The 23444-nt window shown below is 35.5% G+C and overlaps 1 protein-coding gene across 1 annotated transcript in view; it reads right to left on the reverse strand.

Moving 5' to 3' along the window:
- Window positions 1-23444, reverse strand: part of BRWD3 (bromodomain and WD repeat domain containing 3) — a 180277-nt gene that overhangs the window by 18806 nt on the left and 138027 nt on the right. The window contains exons 25-33 of the mRNA XM_017661952.3: window positions 22570-22677; window positions 20852-20976; window positions 13913-13995; window positions 12697-12808; window positions 11656-11717; window positions 11398-11553; window positions 10052-10172; window positions 9160-9285; window positions 8993-9071 (exon numbers count right to left, since the gene is read on the reverse strand). Of these exons, the coding sequence (XP_017517441.2) occupies window positions 8993-9071; window positions 9160-9285; window positions 10052-10172; window positions 11398-11553; window positions 11656-11717; window positions 12697-12808; window positions 13913-13995; window positions 20852-20976; window positions 22570-22677 (972 nt within the window). The remainder of the gene's footprint in view (window positions 1-8992; window positions 9072-9159; window positions 9286-10051; window positions 10173-11397; window positions 11554-11655; window positions 11718-12696; window positions 12809-13912; window positions 13996-20851; window positions 20977-22569; window positions 22678-23444) is intronic.

The raw sequence follows: 23444 nt of genomic DNA on the forward strand, positions 1-23444 counted from the left end.
CTCCTGAGGGATAGTTTTTTAATACAAAGAGACAAGGCCCGTGCACCACTATTCACCTAGTGATGGTGAAACACATAGGTAAAGCCTTGGAATAAAAGGTAGCTTATGTGCTACTGGTACAATTCCTAATAAAATAAAGTTGTTGAATTTACGTTTGAATTTTCTATTCTAAATCAAAGAGTGCTACTCTGAGGATAGGAATGTCCATTCATGATAGAAACTCTCAACAAACTAGATATAGAGGGAATGTACCCCAATATAACACAGGTCATATATAACAAACCCACAGCTTAACATTATCGATGGTGAAAAGCTAAAAGCTTTTCTTTAACATCAGAAACAAGACAAGGATGCCCACTATAGCCATTTTTATTTAACATAGTATTGGAAGTCCTAACTAGAGCAATTAGGCAAAAAAGAGAAAATAAAACTAAAAAGCATCAGAATTGGAAAGGAGGAAGTAAAAGTGTCTCTATTAGCAAAGGACATGATATTATATACAGAAAATACTAAAGACTCCACCAAAAAACTCAGAATAAACAAATTCAGAAAAGTTGCAAATCAATATAAAAATAATTTGTTCCAATACACTAACACTGAACTAGCAGAAAGCAAAACTAAGAAAATAACCCCATTTATAACTGCATCAAAAAGAATAAAATACCTAGGAATAAACATCCAAACAGGTGAAAGACCTGTACTCTGAACACTACACAACACTGACGAAGGAAAAGATATAAATAAATGGAAAGATACTCTTTGCTAATGGACTAGAAGAATTGATACTGTTAAAATATCTATACTACTCTAAGCAATCTATATATTTAATTCTATCCCTGTCAAAATTTCAGCAGCGTTTTTCACAGAAATACAAAAAACAATTCTAAAATTTCCATGGAACCACAAAAAAGACTCCTAACAGCTAAAGAACCTTTTGAAAGAACAAAGCTGTTGGCATCACAATTCCTGATTTCAAACTACATCACAAAGCCATAGTAACCAAAACAGTATGGTACTGGCATTAAAAGGAGACACATAGATCAATGGAAGAGTCTTCACACAGAAACCACATATATATGGACAATTAATTTACAACAAAGGAGACGAGAATATACAATGGGAAAAGGATAGCCTATTCAAGAATTGGTGCTGGGAAAACTGGATATCCACAAGCAAAAGAATTAAATTAGAACACTGTCTTACACCATACACAAAAACTCAACTCAGAATGGATTAAAGACTTGGATGTAAGATTTGAAACTATAAAATTCATATAAGAAAACAGAAGGACAGAGGGAAGCCCTGCCTATGGCAGCTACAAACACAAAGCATAGAGGCTTATACCTCTGTGCTTGAACCACTGATTCCGGTAGTGGAGACAGGATAGCAGCCAGGAAGCAGGAAACAGCTCTTTCCTCCCTGCCAAGCACCAACACCGTTCCTCTGCAACACCCGACATTGCTCCAGGGGCTGAGCCGCCCCAGAGAGTAGAGCTTCTGGTCACTAGAGGGCACCACAGACAAATTATGAAACATCAAAGGAACCTGGTTCAAAACAAAATTATGAATACAACACCTGAGAAAGATTCAAATGAAATTAACCACACGAATCTTCCAGGAAGGGATTTCAAAATAAAAATCATTAACATGCTCATGGAGGTACAGAAAAATATTCAAGAACTCAGGAATGAATTCCGGTTGCAGATCCAGTCATTGAAGAGCACAATGGAGGATATTAAAAGCAGATTAGATATGGTGGAGGAGATGATAAATGAAATAGAAATTAGAGAAGAAAACAAAGAAGCTGAGACACAGAGAGAAAAAAGGATCTCTAAGAATGAAAGAATATTGAGAGAACTGTGTGCCCAATCCAAACGGAACAATATTCGCATTATGGAGGTACCAGAAGAAGAAGAGAGAGAAAAATTGATACAAAGTGTCTTTGAGGAGGTAATTGCTGAAAACTTCCAAAATCTGGGGATGGATATAGTTTCTCAGGCCATGGAGGTACACCGATCTCCCAACACAAGGGACCCAAGGAAGACAACACCAAGACATATACTAATTAAAATGGCAAAGACCAAGGATATAAGGACAGACTATAAAAAGCAGCCAGAGGAAGAAACAAGATCACATAAAAGGAAAGCCCATCAGGCTATCATCAGACTTCTCAAAAGAAACCATAAAGGCCAAGGAAGGGAGTGGCATGATATATTTAATGCAATGAAGCAGAAGGGCCTAGAACCAAGAATACTTTATCTGGAAAGATTGTCATTTAAATTTGAAGGAGGGAATAAACAATTTCTAGATAAGCAAAAACTGAGAGAATTTACCTCCCACAAAACATCTCTATAGTGTATTTTGGAGGGACTGCTATAGATGGAAGTGTTCCTAAGGTTTAATAGCTGTTACCAGAGGTAATAAAACCACAGAAAAGAAAGTAGAACAGTTAATTACTAAGCAAATACAAAATTAAATCAACTATCCCCAAAGTCAATCAAGGGACAGACAAAGGGTACAGAATACGATGTGTAATACATAAATAATGGAGGAGGAAGAAAAAAGAGGAGAAAAAGAGAATCTTTAGATTGTGTTTGTAATAGCATATTAAGTGCGTTAAGTTAGACTCTTAGACAGTAAGGAAGTTTACCTCAAACATTTCATAACCATGAATCTAAAGTCTGCAATGGCAATAAGTACATACCTATCAATAATCACCCTAAATGTAAATGAACCAAATGCAGCAATAAAAGGACACAGAGTCACTGAATGGATAAAAAACAAGACCCATCTATATGCTGCCTAGAAGAGACTCACTTTAAAACCAAAGATATACACACACTAAAAGTGAAGGGATGGAAAAAGATATTTCATGCAACTGAGAGGGAGAACAAAGCAGAAGTTGCAATACTTGTATCAGACAAAATAGACTTCAAAACAAAGATAATCACAAGAGACAAAGAAGGACATTACATAATGATTAAGGGGTCAATTCAACAAGAAGATAAAACCTTTATAAATATCTAAGCACCCAACACAGGAGCACCCACATATGTGAAACAAATACCAGCAGAATTAAAAGGGGAAATGGAATGCAAGGCATTCATCTAGGAGACTTCAACACTCCGCTCACTCTGAAGGACAGATCAACCCGGCAGAAAATAGGTAAGGAGACAGAGGAACTAAACAATACATTAGAACACATGGACCTAACAGACATCTACAGAACTCCACACCCAAAAGCAGCAGAATACACATTCTTCTCAAGTGCACATGGAACATTTTCAAGAATAGATCATATATTAGGCCACAAAAAGAGCCTAGGTAAATTAAAAAAGATTGAAATTGTACCAACCAGTTACTCAGACCACAAAGGTACGAAACTAGAAATAAATTATGCAAAGAAAATGAAAAATCCCACAAACACATGGAGGCTTCACAACATGCTCCTAAATAACCAATGGATAAATGACAAAATAAAAACAGAGATCATGCAATATATGGAGACAAATGAAAACAATAATTCAACACCACAAAATCTGTGGGATGCAGCAAAGGCCGTGCTAAGAGGAAAGTATATTGCAATACAGGCCAACCTCAGGAAAGAAGAACAATCCCATACGAACAGTCTAAACTCACAATTAATGAGACTAGAAAAAGAACAACAAATGAAGCCCAAAGTCAGTAGAAGGAGGAACATAATGAAGATTAGAGCAGAAATAAATAAAATTGAGAAGAATAAAACAGTAGAAAGAATCAATGAAAGCAAGATCTGGTTCTTTGAGAAAATAAATAAAAAAGATAAACCCCTAGCCAGACTTATTAAGAAAAAAAGAGAGTCTACACACATAAACAGAATCAGAAATGAGAAAGGAAAAATCACAACGGACACCACAGACACACAAGGAGTTATTAGAGAAAACTATGAAAATCTATATGCTAACAAGCTGGAAAACCTAGAAGAAATGGACAACTTACTACAAAATTACAACCTTCCAAGGCTGACCCAGACAGAAACAGAAAATCTGAACAGACTAATTACCCGCAAGGAAATTGAACCGCCAATCAAAAACTATCTAAGAACAAAACCTCTGGACCATATGGCTTCAATGCTGAATTTAAACAAACATTTAGGGAAGAACTAATACCCATCTACCTTAAAGTTTTCCAAAGAGTAGAAGAGGGAATACTTCCAAACTCATTCTAAGAGGCCAGGATCACTCTAATACCAAAACCAGGCAAAGACACCACAAAAAAGAAAATTACAGACCAATATCCCTGCTGAACAATGATGCAAAAACACTCAAAAAATATTAGCAAACCGAATTCAAAAATATACTAAAAAAAATTCATCCATCATGAACAGTAGGATTTATTCCAGGGATGCAAGGATGGTACAACATTTGAAAATCCATCAACATCATCCAACACATCAACAAAAAGAAGGACAAAAACCATATGATCATCTCCACAGATGCTGAAAAAGCATTTGACAAAACTCAAAATTCATTCATGATAAAAACTCTCAATAAAATGTGTATAGAGGGCAAGTACATCAACATGATAAAGGCCATATATGACAAACCCACAGCCAACTTTATACTTAATAGCGAGAAGCTGAAAGCTTTTCCTTTAAGATAGGGAACAAGACAAGGATGCCCGCTCTCCCCACTTCTATTCAACAATGTACTGGAGGTCCTAGCCATAGCAATCAGGGAACACAAATAAATAAAAGGCATACAGATTGGCAAGGAAGAAGTTAAACTGTCCCTGTTTGCAGATAACATGATACTGTATATAAAAAACCCTACAGAATCCACTCCAAAACAACTAGATCAAATATCTGAATTCAGCAAACTTGCAGGATACAAAATTAATACACAGAAATCTGTTGCATTCCTATACACTAATGATGAACTAGCAAAAAGAGAAATCAGGAAAACAATTCCATTCACAATTGCATCAAAAAGAATAAAATACCTAGGAATAAACCTAACCAAAGAAGTGAAAAGACCTATACTCTGAAAATTACAAGACACTCATGAGAGAAATTAAAGAAGATACCAATAAATGGAAACACATCCTGTGCTCATGGAAAGGAAGAATTAATATTGTCAAAATGGCCATTCTGCCTAAAGCAATCTACAGATTCAATGCAATCCCTATCAAAATACCAACAGCATTCTTGAATGAACTAGACTAAATAGTTCTAAAATTCATATGGAACCACAAAAGGTCCCAAAGAGCCAAAGCAATCCTGAGAAGGAACAATAAAGCTGGGGGGATTATGCTCCCCAACTTCAAGCTCTACTACAAAGCCACAGTAATCAAGACAATTTGGTACTAGCACAAGAACAGAACCATAGACCAATGGAACAGACTAGAGAGCCCTCATACATCCCCAAGCATATATGGTCAATTAATATACGATAAGGAGCCATGGACATACAATGGGGAAATGACAGCCTCTTCAACAACTGGCGTTGGCAAAATTGGACAGCTACATGCAAGAGAATGAAACTGGATTAGTGTTTAACCCTATACACAAAAGTAAACTCGAAATGGATCAAAGACCTGAATGTAAGTCATGAAACCATAAGACTCTTAGAGGATGACATAGGCAAAAATCTCCTGAATATAAGCATGAGCAACTTCTTCCTGAACACATCTTCTCAAGGAAGGGACACAAAAGCAAAAATGAACACATGGGACTACATCAAAGTAAAAAGTTTCTGTACGGCAAAGGACACCATCAACAGAACAAAAAGGCATCCTACAGTATAGGAGAGTATATTTGTAAATGACATATCCGACAAAGTGTTAACATCCAAAATATATAAATAACTCACGTGCCTCAACACCCAAAAAGCAAATAACCCAATTAAAAAATGGGCAGAGGATATAAAGAGACAATTCTCCAAAGAAGAAATTCAGATGGCCAACAGACACATGAAAAGATGCTCCAGATCACTAATCATCAGGAAAATGCAGATTAAAACCACAATGAGATATCACCTCACACCAGTAAGCATGGCCAGCATCGAAAAGACTAAGAACAACAAATGCTGACGAGGAAGCGGAGAAAGGGGAACCCTCCTACACTGCTGATGGGAATGTAAACTAGTTCAACCATTGTGGAAAGCAATATGGAGGTTCCTCAAGAAACTAAAAATAGAAATACCATTTGACCCGGGAATCCCACTCCTTGGAATTTACCCAAAGAATACAACTTCTCAGACTCAAAAACACATATGCACCCCTATGTTTATCGCAGCACTATTTACAATAGCCAAGATATGGAAGCAACCTAAGTGTCCATCTGTAGATGAATGGATAAAGAGGTGGTACATATAAACAATGAAGGAAGAAACAAATACTACCATTTGCAACAACATGGATGGAGCTGGAGGATATTATGCTCAGTGAAATAAGCCAGGTGGAGAAAGACAAGTGCCAAATGATTTCCCTCATTTGTGGAGTATAACAATGAAGCAAAACTGAAGGAACAAAACTGCAGCAGACTCACAGACTCCAAGGGACTAGTGGTTACCAAAGGGGAGGGGTGTGGGAAGGCGGGTGGGGAGGGAAGGAGATGGAGTTTGAGAGGTATTATGTTTAGTACACATGTTTTTGTGGAGTCACGGGGAAAACAGTGTAGCAAAGAAAAGGCAAACAGTGAATCTGTGGCATCTTACTACATTGATGGACAGTGACTGCATTGGGATATGGGTGGGGACTTGATAATATGGGTAAATGTAGTAACCACATTGTTTTTTCATGTGAAACATTCATAAGAGTGTGTATCAATACCTTAATAAAAATTTTTAAAAAATAAAAAAAAAGAAAACACAAGAAGTAACCTCTTTGACACTGGTCTTGGCAATGAGTTTTTGGATCTCAGAAAATCAAAGGCCCACACAAGCAAAAGCAACTATAGGCAACAAAAGCTAAAATAAGCAAGTGGGACTTCATGAAATGAATAGACAACCCACTGAATGGGAGAAAGTATTTGCAAATCATATTTCTGATATGTGGTTAATATCCAAAATATATAAAGAACACATATATAAAGAACTCAGTTGCACAAGAGAAAAACCAATCTGATTAAAAAAATGGGCATAGGACCTGAACAGACATTATTCTAAGTAAGATATACAGATTACCAACAGGTACATGAAAAGATGCTCAAAAATGCAAATCAAAACCACAGTGAGCTATCACCTCACACTTGTTAGAATGTCTATCATCAAAAAGACAAGAAATAACAAGTGTTGTCAAAGATGTGGAAAAAAGGGAACCCCTATGCACTCTTGGTGGAAATGTAAATTGTTATATTCACTATGGAAAACAGTAGTTCCTCAAAACAAAGATTCTTCAAAATATTAAAAATAGAACTTCCACATGATCCAGCAATCCGTCTTCTGGGTATATATCCAAAGGAAATGAAAATGGGGTATCAAAGAGAAAATGTTGCACACCTATATTCAATGCAGCATTATTCGCAATAGCCAAGATATAGAAACAAAGTGCTACAGATGAATGGATAAAGATGTATATATGTATTCAATGGAATACTATTCGGCATTGAGAAAGAAGGCAATCCTGCCATTTGTGACAACATGGATGGACACTGAGGGCATTATGCTAAGTGAAATAAGCCTGACAGAAAGATAAATACTACATGGTATCACTTATAGGTGGAATCTTAAAAAAAAAAAAAAAGAAAGAAAAAGAAAAAAGTCAAGCTCATGAAAACAGAAAAGAAAATTGTTTGCCAGGAGCTGGGTGGTGGGGAAAATATGGAGGTTAATAAAATAGTATAAACTTTTAGCTGTAAGATTAATAAGGTCTGAGGATCTAAGGATCTAACATAAACTATGGTGACTATAGTTGGTAACATTTTATTGTATAACTGAAGTTTGCTAAGAGAGCAGAACTTAAACGTTCTCACCAAAAAAAATAAGATAAAGTTGTTGAATTATATTTTACTTTAATTTTCTATTCTAATCCACATAGGGCTACTCTGAGGAGAAATTCTTGCTACATTAAATCCTTAGTCAAAATGCTCTTATATCAAAGGTCAGAGAAGGTATCAGGGATAAGAATGATAAGTTTTTCATTAATTTTAGGAGGGTAATATCTAATTGGCATATCTGAATTTTCCTCATTATGTAAATAATACTTAATTCCAATAATACAATATTTTATAGTCAGATATGTTTTCAAGAAAGAGCAAAAAACAATATTGGAAATTCACCATTCTAACAGTACAGACAACATAAATATGTAAAATATCTCTCTATAATAGCCACTGCAATAGAATCAAGAATATTTGAGTCACTAATCCTTGGGATAAATTGTCTTCCACTAAAGATTTTTGAATTATAATTTTCCATTATTGTTTCAGCCTCTTACTTTGGTTTTTGCCTCTATCATAGCCTCTTGTCAAAAATGTAAATTAGAGATTTGGCTGGTTGGAGAAATCAGGTATGTGAGAGTCTGGTAACAATATCAATTCTATTTCATTAAAAAAACTGGTTTCTATTTCAAATTTCCACAAAGGAAGTTAAATCGCAATTCATGAAACTACTAAAAATATAGACTTTCCAAACTTAAAATTTTTAAATACTTTAATATTTTACATATATTGTATAGAAAATCAAACTTCTCACCAACTAACAATTCTTTTCAAATATTTAGTGATTTGTCCTATTTTTAAGGCTGGAAAAATAAAGTGTTGATTTTTCATCACTGAAACCATTGAGTCAAACAGGATAACTTGCCTCCTGTCTCTGACTAAACTCTAGCACCTCTATGTTTTTGGTATATGCCATCTAAATACATGTTAAAGAGTGTAATATAAAAAGGTGCAGGTGTTCAACCAGCTTTTAGAAACCAGATTCACTGCTCATAGCTAGTTATAACACTTACACATAATATATACTATACTTAAAACAGAAAAATTCATGCCCACTAATCATGCTGATTCTTACCTCCTCTGCGTCAGTACTGTTTAGTTCTTCTACTTTAATTTTGCTGTAAGTATCCAGTATATCAATACAGCTCTGATCCCTAAGAAACAAGATAGTCAAAATAGATCTCAATGATTTTTTAAAATAACATTAAGTAAGCCCCTATTGAAGATAAAATTGCTTCTTACCCAATAAATCGAAGTAAGACATCAGTTACAATTTTGGCTGCTTTAACGATAGGACTGTCTGGCTCATTGAAAGTCCTGGCATTATGTTCAATGTAGCGGACCTCCCACATTAATGCTGATATTCTCCTGTAAAAGAAAAAATACCCTCTATTACTCTTAGTTGATACATTTAAAGTCTATTCCAGGATATACAATATAGAACAAACTAGGTGCTCAATCATGACATATCAAAAGTGTTCCAATATATGTATATGACTAAATATACATGTGTGACTGATATAAGGTATATGGTTACAGTATTTGAAGCTCAGGCAAGAATTTAGAACCACTACTGAACTGTATAACACTTAGAGAAGAACTGACCCAGGACATTATGGGTGAATAGTGATTTATTAACCAAGTATGAACAAAAACAAACAGCATTTTGATAGTCAAAAGAATGTTTAGTTTTCAGGGGAAGAGGAAGAAAAAAAAACAGGTTATAGAAAAGGAAAGATTTTCATCTACTTGCTGCCCTCTACCGACCTCCCATAATCATTTAAATCCCCTACAGGGAATTTAAACATGCTTCAAGTCTCTGTAGCACCTCAGTCATGACAAATCCACAAACCACTTAATTTACCTTAAATAAACTAAAGTTAACTGTAATTTTTGTTTCACATGTGATTTTTGCTACTCATAATTTCCTTCCTGTTCTTTATTCCATACCCATTCTTGCCCTGGAAGACTGAGAATCTATTGAATAAAGGGAAATTAGTGTTCCAAATTTTTAGAAGAAATTCTGGAGTGGCTCTTTTGAGTCATTATTTTATACTATGAAAACACAGATCAAAAAGGAAAGCAAAAGACATAAAGCTATAAACTTTATAATAAATGATAAAATTAAACAGACCTGTAAAAGCGATTTTCAAGTCTCCGCCTGATGGTGTTGAGGTCAGTTGGATAAGCAACTACAGTACAATACAAGGGATAGACACTGAGATCCACTGGAACAGCAAAAGGGCTGGCAAAATCTACAGTATTAACAAAATCAAAGACAGTAGTTATAAAGGACATTAACATTCCATTTTAATAAAAACTCACATATAAATAAGAAGGGAAGGCAATATACTACATTTTTTTAATTATGATGATTTAGTTATGCAAATTTTAGGCCAGTATTATCATAATGTTATTCTTTTTATTTGGATATAGTATCTAGGAATCATGCATAATGCACTGGTTTAAATGAGATAAAGCAAGACAAAATTAAAGGAGAACTGTATTTAACTTCAAATTTATGTCTTTTCTGAACATATACCACATGTCTCAAGTGATATGCTTTAGAATATAATTAGTTATGTGAGCAAAATACACTACTGACTCACTGCCTTTACCAAAGAACCCAACCAAAGTCAGGCTCAGGGAATAGCTAAAGAGCCACCGTGACTCAAGAAGTAAAAGACACCTACCAATATGTCTGCCTTCACTACTATAAACCCCTAAAGAATTAAAAACGTTTATCATTCCTTATTTTGGCTAGGCATATATAAGTATTAATATTAAAAGAAAAGTAACGCCAGTTACACGAGTATATACACATGCCAAATTTCATCAAGCTGTACACTAAGATCTGTGCATTTTACTATATATACCTCAATAAAATTTTTTTAAGTATAAACTTCTGGTTTTAAGATAAGTAAGCTCTGGGATGTAATGTATAACATGATGACTATAGTTAACAATACTGTACTGTATGGGAGTTGCCAAGAATAAATCTTAAAAGTTCTTATCACATGGAAAAAATTTGTAACTATGTGTAGTGATGATGTTAACTACTAAACTTACCATGGTGATCATTTTGAAATATATACCTATATCACATAATTATGTTGTGCACCTTAAACCTATACCACAATTTATGTCAATTACATCTCAATAAAGCTAGAAAAAATTAAAATAAAAAAAATAAATTAGCCACAGAGATGAATATATAGCATTATGGACTATAGTCAATAATATTGTTGTATCTTTGTACATTGACAGATGGTAACTACAGTTACCATGGTGAACACTTAGTCACCATGTTGAATCTCTTTTATGTTGTACACATGAAGCCAATAGCATATATAAACAAAACTATCATCAACTCTGCCTCTTGAGTTAAAAAAGTAGAGAGGAAAAATGCATTTCCTTTGGTAGAACTTAAAATTCTGTTTTTCCTTGTTCCCTCCCAATATTCTTTCACATTCACTATACCCAAGGAAAGAAGGTGGTTGATGCCCCGAATAACCCGTTCACATTCCTCATCTCTGGAATGAGCCCCCCACTCTCCTTCCTGGGGTTTGTATAACAAAGCAGTCTGTTCTTGGTGGGACACAGGAACACCAGCACCAACTTCATCTGGAAAGGCAGCTATGTATAACATAAGAAATCAGAAATGATTAGTTTCCGTTATCACATAATTTCCATTTTTCTTATAGAAGAATTTTAATTCATTTTTAAAAGCATATTTACTTCCTTCTGGAATTGGCTCCATATCCCAGGGGCTCATCTTTTCTCTCTCATTATTGTCCCAGCTATTAAAAAATAAGAAGATACAAATCAAATTCACGTGACACTTACTTTTTTATGCTAGCATAATTAGCATGACTTCTTGGGGATGAAATCTAGAAAAAGGCAATAGTTTTTCTTAAAGTAAAACTTTGTTCACATGAAGATAATGAGAAGCCTCTAATAGAGAAAACATGGTCCACCAATATGAAACTTAACAGTAAGCTTACTCTTAGTTTTACTTGGCTTAAAAAAAAAAATCCATCCAAGCATACATTCAGTAAACCAGGATATAGAATTAAAAAGATTTCTTTAGAAAATCCCTTTCAGGTTAAAAGAGTCGATTTAATAGATCACCTCCTTCTGTGAGATAGTGTACTTTACCCTAACAGCTTAAGTGGTATAGCATGTACAAAATTTTATTATTCTGTTTTGCTCTGCAATATGGAGACTAAAAGTCAATCTTTACATAATAAGTATTTCCTTTATCATTCTTGAAAAGAAAGCTTCAATCATTGGGAATCTTACAACACTGGAATTTCATAAAGAAGTAAAGTAAATGCTGTATACAAATAGTATGTCCAATCATAATGCAGTCACACCTCTGCCTGAATTCATACCATTACATAAAAGGTATGTTCCATCGCTATATTCATTGCTATATTCCAGCTGTAACAATTATTTAGCACGGAATGTTAGTATTCTTTACAAAACAATAGTTGTAATTCTTGTCTAAAATAGAAATAATTCAGAGAACATACAGGCATAAGGTAGGCAGAAATAAGTCTTCAGTTCTTGCTTTGTTTCAGCATGCATATTGGATCAAAAGATTTGCCATCAAATTCCTTCCTTACAGATACTATGATTAATTACTTCCTTAGATGTATAGGTCTTGTAAGATGAGAGAAGTCAGATAAAAAGGTATTATTCCTGGTAGGGTTTATAGAAAGTCCATAGAGCACTACAGTATTATACCAGGCATAAAAAGACCATAACTGTACTTACTGAACACTGTAACACTGGAAAGAACTATCAGGATACTCTGGTTGAAAAGGCTGTTGACTCTCCACAGTTCCAAACCACCAGGCGTCATCTATTATACTGCGGAATCTATCACCTATAATGTTTTTAGAAATTCTTAAAAATTCTTAAAATGGTGCTTTTAGGAATAATAGCTCTGTTCTCACTTCAAATTGCTACTTTTTGTAGAATACAGAATTAGCATTGTATCTTGCATTACTAGAGGTTTCAATCTGAGTTTTCCAGATTAGTGAATTTTACACTTTATCTCTTCAATGATTTTGATCTACAAGTGCTAATAATGATTCTAAAATAAAATCAGGTATGCCCATGTCTTAATAAATGCTACCACATATTACTTAATTTTTTTCTTCTCCTTTTTGCTTTCAGCTTTTTGACTTTAAAAAAACTTCAAAAACAACAACAACAAAAAAAAAACTCTTCATACTAGTTTTATGCCTCTAAATGGCTAAGGATTACAAAACCAAACCACTATGGACAAAAATGTTTCTTCCATGTAAAAGAGTTTAAAAGTACTGATAGTAAACATTCACATAGTGCTCACTCTGTGTCAGGTACCATTTTAAGTGCTTTCTATATATTAATTCATTTATTGCCCATATAAAACTTCCAGATGTGTTCTGATATGATTCCCATTTTAAAGATGATGAAAGTGGGCACAGAGAAGCTAAAAAATTTTCGAAGATCAAATAGCTAGTGAGAGGAGAAGAGAGGGAGGGAGAGGAAAAGAGGAGGAGGAGGGATGGGGAAAGAGACAGAGAGAGAGAGAGAGAGAGTGAGAGTGAGCTGGAGCACAAGAGCAGTAGAAAGAGAAACAGAGAGACAGACAGAAAGAGAGAAAAAGAAAGTGAGAGAGAAAGAAAATACAATCAGTAATGGTTAGTTTAAGAGCCCAAGTGTTAAGTACTCTATTATAGGGCAATTGACATTTTATGATTTTCTTTCTAATTCAGATTTGTATTCTAATAGAGTAGGTGTTCACAGAAGGCTTTAAGGTTATATGCCCATAAAATGTGCACAAAAACATCTAAATGTAACTGAAAAGGAAAATTTAATTTTCCTAATTTGGCTAACAGCTTTTTCCAGCTACATGTTAGCGCAGTTTCTTTTTGTTAAATAAAAGTTAAAAAGGTACTGTCTCAACTTCAAACTAAATAGTTATTGAGAATTCTACACTTACCAATTTGCCAGTTCCTTTCTTTGGCTTCATTATAAAATTGATGTAGCACAAGGAAGTCAATGACATCAGGCATATCATGATACCTGCATAGAAAATAGAGCACATATGAACCAATATACAGATATAACAGCATATGTTACTTACTAAATATACAGGACTATATATTTAATATGGAGTCATTAAGCAAAATGTTACAAAGTTCAAGCTCCCTAACAAATTCTTTTACTTAAATTTGATGTGTTTGGGACTGCACTACCTACTGTTACATTACTTCAATAATATAAAGCTGCCAATGAAAATTCTTAAACCATTAATAAGGTATTATATAATAAGAACTTTCTAAGAAAACTATGAATTGATATTCTTTCATTTCCTTAAGATTTCAAACTTGATTTTAAGAAATGTGCCATTGACTAATTATTCCTATTATTATTAACAAAAATAAAAGCAACTACCATGTTTCAAGCATAGTTAGGCACTTATAAAGGTTTTTCTCTTATTAATCACAACAATCCTGAGGAAGATTTTAACGTTTCAATTTTACAGATGAAGGCATAAATTCTGAGAAGTAACCTACTCATAGATACATAGATACTAAATGGAGAAATGAATGAATAATTAAACACTAAATCTGAGTCTTTAAAACACCAAAGCCTGTAGTGCTGTAGTGTTTTCTTTCCCATCAAGCCTTGTACACTGCAGAATACAAAATAGGGATTAAAACATAGACAGAGATATATCAGGGAGCCAAGATGGCGGCGTGAGTAGAGCAGTAGAAATCTCCTTGCAAAACCATATATATTTTTGAAAATTCAACAAATACAACAATCCCTAAAAGAGAGACCAGAAGATACAGGATAACAGCCAGGCTAAATCTACACCTGCAAGAACCTAGCACTTCATGAAGGGGGTAAGATACAAGCCGCAGTTCGGTGGGACTTGAGCACCCCTAACGCCAGCTCTCGGTGGGAGGAGAGGAGTCAGAGCGGGGAGGGAGAGGGAGCCCAGGACATCTAAACACCCAGCCCTAGCCATCTGCACCGGAGCACAGAAACAGTGCGTGGGGTGCTGGATACTACGAAAACAGGACAGTAAAACCTGCGAGTGGGTCTCTGTAGCCAGTACCCCTGGGACAAAGAAAAGTGAGTGCTTTTTGAAAGACTTAAAGGGACAGGGACCCCACAGCTGGATGGAAACATCCCAGGACACTTAGCCTAGCAGGTGGGAATCCCAGGGAACTCCGGGCACCCTAAACCCCTGGGCAGCAGGGCAGCTCAGAGGTCCCTCACGGAGATAAAAAGCCTCCTGCCCATTTCCCCTCCGATGCCATTCCACCATAGTGGAGCAGCAGCCTGAGGCAGCAGGGCAGAGATTCTTTCACAGAGGCAGGGCAAGAATTTGAAACAATGTCTGCATGCAGCTGCCCAGCACAGGCCGTTAGGGGTCGCTGTTCTCACAGGAGAAGAGGCCACAAACAAGCAATAAGGGACGTTCTCCCAGCATGACACATGTACCACCTTCCCGCAACTACCTCTATCGACAAGAAAAGGCAGAAGAATTTGATACAGACCAGACTAACCCAGACATCCTCCCCTGAGAAGGAATCTGGGGAGACAGACCTAACGAATCTCCCTGAAAAAGAATTCAAAATAAAGGTCATATCCATGCTGATGGAGCGGAAGAGAAATATGTAAGAGCTAAGGGATGATGTCCAGAAGGAGATTACAGAAATGAAACAATCTCTGGAAGGATTTATAAGCAGAATGGATAAGATGCAAGAAGCCATTGATAGAATAGAAACCAGACAACAGTAATGCATAGAAGCTGATGCAGAGAAATATAAAAGGATCTCCAGGAATGAATCAATATTAAGAGAACTGTGTGACCAATTCAAATGGAACAATATTCACATTATAGGGGTATGAGAAGAAGAAGAAGAGAGAAAAAGGGATAGAAAGTGTATTTGAAGATATAATTGCTGAAAACTTCCCCAAACTGGGAGAGGAAATAATCATTCAGACCACAGAAGTACACAGAACTCCCAACAAGAGCGACCCAAGGAGGACAACACCAAGACACATAATAGTTAAAATGGCACAGATCAAGGACAAGGACAGAGTATTAAAAGCAGCCAGAGACAGAAAAAAAGATCACCTACAAAGGATAACCCATCAGTACATCACCAGACTTCTCAGCAGAAACCTTACAGATCAGAAGAAAATGGCATGATACATTTAATGCAATGAAACAAAAGGGCCTTGAACCAAGAATACTGTATCCAGCAGGATTATCATTTAAATATGGAGGAGGGATTAAACAATTCCCAGACAAGCAAAAGTTAAGGGAATTTGCCTCACACAAACCAACTCTACAGGGTATTTTAGAGGGAATGCTCTAGATGGGGGCACTCCTAAGGCTAAACAGATGTCAACAGAGAAAACAAAATCACAGCAAAGAAAGCAGACCAACCAAATACTAACTAAATGCAAAAAATAAAATCAATTAACCACAAAAGCAGTTAAAGGAAACACAAAAGAGCACAGAATAAAACATCCAACATATAAAGAATGAAGGAGGAGGAAGAAGAAGGAAGACAAATAAAGAATCACCAGACAGTGTCTATAATACCACAATAAGCAAATTAAGTTAGACAGTAAGATACTAAAGAAGCTAACCTTGAACCTTTGGTAACCACAAATCTAAAGCCTGCAATGGCAGTAAGTACATATCATTCAATAAAACCCCTAAATGTAAATAGACTGAATGGACCAATCAAAAGACACAGGGAAATAGAATGGATAAAAAAGCAAGACCCATCTATATGCTGCTTACAAGAGACCCACCTCAAACACAAAGAAATGCACAGACTAAAAGTCAAGGGATGAAAAAAGATATTCCATGCAAACAACAGGAAGAAAAAAGCAGGTGTTATAAAACTAGTATCAGACAAAATAGACTTCAAAACAAAGAAAGTAACAAGATATAAAGAAGGACATTACATAATGATAAAGGGCTCAGTCCAACAAGAGGACATAACCATTATAAAGATATATGCACCCAACACAGGAGGACGAGCATATGTGGAACAAACACAAACAGAACTAAAGGAGGAAAAAGAATGCAATGCATTCATTTCAGGAGACTTCAACACAGCACTCACTCCAAAGGATAGAAACCCTGGGCAGAAAATAAGTAAGGACATGGAGGCTCCAAACAACACACTAGGACAGATGGACCTAATAGATATCTATAGAAGTCTAAATCAAAAACCAACAGGATATACATTCTTCTCAAGTGCACATGGAACATTCTCCAGAATCGACCACATACTGAGCCACAAAAAGAGCCTCAGTAAATTCAAAAAGATTGAAATCCTACCAACCAACTTTTCAGAACAGAAAGGTATAAAACTAGAAATAAAATGTACAAAGAAAGCAAAAAGGCTCACAAACACATGGAGGCTTAACAACAAATAATCAATGGATCAATGACCAAATTAAAATAGAGATCCAGAAATATATAGAAACAAATGACAACAACACAAAGCCCCAACGTCTGTGTGACGCAGCAAAAGCAGTCTTAAGAGGAAAGTATATAGTAATCCAGGCATATTTAATTGAAGAACAATCCCAAATGAATAGTCTAACGTCACAATTACCGAAATTGGAAAAAGAACAAGTGAGGCCTAAAATCAGCAGGAGGGACATAATAAAGATCAGAGAAGAAATAAATAAAATTGAGAAGAATAAAACAATAGAAAAGATCAATGAAACCAAGAGCTGGCTCTTTGAGAAAATAAACAAAATAGATAAGCCTCTAGCCAGACTTATTAAGAGAAAAAGAGAATCAACACACATCAACAGAATCAGAAATGAGAAAGGAAAAATCACAACGGACCCCATAGAAATACAAAGAATTATTAGAGAATACTATGAAAACCTATATGCTAACAAGCTGGAAAACCTAGAAGAAATGGACAACTTCTTAGAAAAATACAAACTTCCAAGACTGACCAAGGAAGAAACACAAAATGTAAACAAACCACTTACCAGCAAAGAAATTGAAGCGGTAATCAAAAAACTACCCAGGAAGAAAACCCCGAGGCCAGATGGATTTACCTCGGAATTTTACCAGACATACAGAGAAGACATAATACCCATTCTCCTTAAAGTTTTCCAAAAAATAGAAGAGGAGGAAACACTCCCAAACTCATTCTATGAAGCCGACATTACACTGATACCAAAAACAGGCAAAGGCCTTGCCAAAAAAAAAAATTACAGACCAATATCCCTGATGAATGTAGATGCAAAAATACTGAACAAAATATTACCAAACTGAATTCAAAAACACATCGAAAGGATCATACACCGTGACCAAGTGGGATTCATCCCAGGGATGCAAGGATGGTACAACATTTGAAAATCCATCAACATCATCCACTGCATAAACAAAAAGAAAGACAAAAACCATATGATCATCTCCATAGATGCTGAAAAAGCACTCAAAAAAATTCAACATACATTCATGATAAAAACTCTCAGCAAAATGGGTATCCAGGGCAAGTACCTCAACATAATAGAGGCGATATACTGATAAGCCCACAGCCATCATCCTACTGAACAGCCAGAAGCTGAAAGCTTTTCTTCTGTGATCAGGAATAAGACAGGGATGCCCACTCTCCCCACTGTTATTCAACATAGTACTGGGGGTCCTACCCACAGCAATTAGACAAAACAAAGAAATACAACCAATCCAAATTGGTAAAGAAGAAGTTAAACTGTCACTATTGCAGATGACATGACATTGTACATAAAAAACCCTAAGGACTCCACTCCAACACTACTTGAACTGATATCGGAATACAGCAAAGTTGCAGGATACAAAATTAACACACAGAAATCTGTGGCTTTCCTATACACTAGCAATGAACTAATAGAGAAATCAGGACAACAATTCCATTCACAATTGCATCTAAGAGAATAAAATACCTAGGAATAAACCTAACCAAGGAAGTGAAAGACCTATACCCTGAAAACTGTACAACACTCTTAAGAGAAATTAAAGAGGACACTAGCAAATGGAAAGTCATCCCATGCTCTTGGCTAGGAAGAATTAATACTGTCAAAATAGCCATCCTGCCCAAAGCAATATACAGATTTGATGCAATCCCTATCAAATTACCAACAACATTCTTCAAAGAACTAGAACAAATAGTTCAAAAATTCATATGGAAACACCAAATACCCCAAATAGCCAAAGCAATTCAGAGAAGGAAGAATAAAGTGGGGGGGATCTCACTCCCCAACTTCAAGCTCTACTACAAAGCCACACCAATCAAGACAATTTGTACTGGCACAAGAATAGACCCACAGACCAGTGGAACAGAACAGAGACTCCAGACATTAACCCAAACATATATGATCAACTAATATACGATAAAGGAGCCATGGACATACAATGGGAAAACGACAGTCTCTTCAATAGATGGTGCTGGCAAAACTGGACAGTTACATGTAAGAGAATGAAACTGGATCACTGTCTAATTCCATACACAAAAGAAAATTCAAAATGGATCAAAGACCTGAATGTAAGTCATGAAACCATAAAACTCCTAGAAAAAAATATAGGCAAAAATCTCTTGGACATAAACATGAGCGACTTCTTCATGAACATATCTCCCCAGGCAAGGGAAAGAAAAGCAAAAATGAACAAGTGGGACTATATCAAGCTGAAAAGCTTCTGTACAGCAAAGGACACCATCAATAGAACAAAAAGGTATCCTACAGTATGGGAGAATATATTCGTAAATGACAGATCCAATAAAGGTTTGACATACAAAATATATAAAGAGCTCACACACCTCAACAAACAAAAAGCAAATAATCCAATTAGAAAATGGGCAGAGGAGCTGAATAGACAGTTCTCCAAAGAAGAAATTCAGATGGCCAACAGACACATGAAAAGATGCTCCACATCACTAGTCATCAGAGAAATGCAAACTAAAACCACAATGAGATATCACCTCACACCAGTAAGGATCGCCACCATCCAAAAGACAAACAACAACAAATCCTGGAGAGGTTGTGGAGAAAGGGGAACCCTCCTACACTGCTGGTGGGAATGTAAATTAGTTCAACCATTGTGGAAAGCAGTATGGAGGTTCCTCAAAAAGCTCAAAATAGACATACCATTTGACCCAAGAATTCTACTTCTAGGAATTTGTCCTAAGAATGCAGCAGCCCAGTTTGAAAAAGACAGATGCACCCCTATAGCCAAGAAATGGAAGCAACCTAAATGTCCATCAGTAGATGAATGGATAAAGAAGATGTGGTATATATATACAATGTAATATTATTCAGCCATAAGAAAACAAATCCTACCATTTGCAACAACATGGATGGAGCTAGAGGGTATTATGCTCAGTGAAATAAGCCAGGCGGAGAAAGACAAGTATCAAATGATTTCACTCATATGTGTAGTATAAGAATAAAGAAAAACTGAAGGAACAAAATGGCAGCAGAATCACAGAACCCAAGTATGGACTAACAGTTACCAAAGGGAAAGGGACTGGGGAGAATGGGTGAGAAGGGAGCGATAAGGGCAGGAAAAAAGAAAGGGGGTACTACGAATAGCATGTATAATTAGCATGTTGGGGGGGATGGGGAGGGCTGTGCAATACAGTGAAGACAAGTAGTGATTCTGCAGCATGATACTACGCTGATGGACAGTGACTGTAATGGCGTGTGTGTCAGGGACTTGGTGAAGGGGGAAGCCTAGTAAACATAATGTTCTTCATGTAATTGTAGATTAATGATAACAAAATACTATAAAATAAAATAAAATAAATTATTAAGAAAAACATAGACAGACAGACAGATACACACACACACACACACACACGCGCGCACACACACACACACTCCAGAGATAGCTACTCACTTAATGGAAAAAGACTCTCCAGTCATTTTGCCTGATATGGGGTCCAGAAATGCAAGCTTCAAGCAGCATAGTGTAGGTGGTCCAACCTCATATTTGATTCCTACAATCTTAACAAATTCTTGTTCCTGTTCATAAGAATACCAATAAATTATTAGTTTCAATATAAATAATGCCCTAACATTTACATATTATTTTACAATTATTCCAACAACTTAAAAATTATCTGAATACTCACCAAATGTTAGGGCATTCCACTAAGTGTTAAAAGTACTATAAAACATGGTTCTTGACCCTTAGCAAGGGGCTGTAGCTTAGTGCAGGATTTTAAACCAAGGATACGCAGCAGAATCCCCTTCGGAATCTTTTTAAAATCCATGTTCCTAAACCCTACCTCTTAGAATTGAATTCAGTAGGTCTGGGGTACAGCTTAGTCATATGTTATTTTGAAAAACACTCCCCAGGGGATTATGATACTCTGCCTAGTTAAGAATCACATTCCTCCAGCAGAAATACAATATATAAGTACAAAAGTCGACATGCATATGTACCTTTGGGGGAAGGACTTAATTTTTAAATGCCTACAATATTATTTTACAAGGCACCCTTATACATTGACTACAGGTCACACTTAACAGATGACAAAACTGAGCCTCATGGGTACAATCACTTGCTTAGAGTTATACATGAGTATATAGTAGAGCTGGGATTGAAATTTAGGTCTTATTCCAAAGCCCAGGCTCTTGTACCATACATATGCTATCTCCCACAATTTCCCAGAACCACAGAGTTAGAATTTAAAATGAGACATCATACATTTTATTTCATTCCCCTTATTCTTGAAACAATTTCAACCTTCACCCGATTCAGAAAAGATGTAGTATCACTATCTCCCAGGAGATGATTATGTAAAGCTTACTTGATAAGATACTTTAGCCCCTTACAACCTTAATACAATTTTTTACAAGTTTCTAAATTTTTATTTCAATAAATACACACATCCTCTCTTGTATACTTCTTGCTAAGTATCATCACACAACAACCCTTCATTTATCTAGAAAACCACTGTAAAATTGCTCTTTAGACTACTGTTCTCCAAGCAGGAAAAACAAAAGAACAAAAGATACATAAACCCAAGTAGAAATGATGGTGTGTGTACACCTATGCCTGTTTGTATGTATATAAATATATATGAATAAGTGAATATATATTTATATAGTCAAAAAATACTCCTCTAAAAATATACATATCTACTTCACTCAATACCATGTAGCTACATAGGTTTATATCAAAAGAGATAGTCCATAAAGCACCACAAAGTTCTGAGCTTCTTGGAATTTATGAATATATCCTAAAGCTGCAAAAACCATGAAGCTGTTTGTAGTCCACACATAGGCAGTTCATAGAGCATACAGAATATATAAAGCTACTGTGGGAAATATCCACACCTGAGAACTAGTGCTTTGCTCCAATATATATAATACATAAGAGGACCTGAAGCTTGAAGGAAATTAGGTCAAATACAAGCTAGTAGGTGGCATACAAATTAAAGAAAACATAAAATGTGAACCATAACACTCAGCTATACAAGAGTATGGTGTAACACCTTATTTTGGATACACAATCTACAGTGAAATAGCATGAAACAGAAGAAGCCTATGGAAAGTACCTTAATTACAAAGCTCCTTCAGTTACATACCTTATGAATTTGGCAAACTTACCCTGAGATCCATTTTATTCCATGGCTGTTTTTGTATATTAACACTGTATATTTTTGACTTCCTTACAGCCCGCACATAAGCTTCATGTCCTTGCCTAAAATATATAAGCTAAAACAAAAAACATGAGGTATTAAACAGCATCATCCATTTAACAACTCTGTATATCCCCATTATATGTAGTACAAATGTCCTCTTTTGTTTACAACAAACATAAAAATGAAATTTTGATAAAATTTATACAATAAAGGTACTTGCCAGCATCAAATTAATATTCATTCACTACTCATGCTTATGAGTATGAACCCTACATGAAGTATTGCATAATATAAATGCTGTACCCATAGTCCTTTTCCCCAGAGCAGCTTCATAAATTTCTGAAGAAACAAAGCCTAGTGACAAATGTGCACAAAACTAGTCATACTTTGAAGTGCTACATTTCAAATTGTAATCAACAATCTAAATAACAATATATATTTTTTTCTAACCACAGCCTAGTAAACAGAGTAATTTACAGACAAACTATTAAAAAGTTTCCTTCAACAATTTTAAAGTGGTGGTAGAAACAGAAGAAAGTAACATGAAAAAAAAGACCTAAAAAATACCTAAAAATACAAGTAGAAAACTAAAAAGGTATGAATAGTACTATATAAACATAATTGTAGGGATAAAAAAAAGTCAGTATTAAGCATGTTATTCAGATATCCCTTATTACATATTTATTCCTGTACTCAAATATTGATTGAACATATATGTACAAAGCAGTGGGTACTATGGTAACACATCCAAATAAAATCTTTTCCCTCTAGGATATATATAAGAAATGTATATATATGTATGAGTGTAATACAAGGCAGAAGTTAATATGTAACATAAAA

This window comes from Manis javanica, chromosome X, assembly GCF_040802235.1.
Source record: "Manis javanica isolate MJ-LG chromosome X, MJ_LKY, whole genome shotgun sequence".
Classification (NCBI taxonomy): Eukaryota; Metazoa; Chordata; class Mammalia; order Pholidota; family Manidae; genus Manis; species Manis javanica.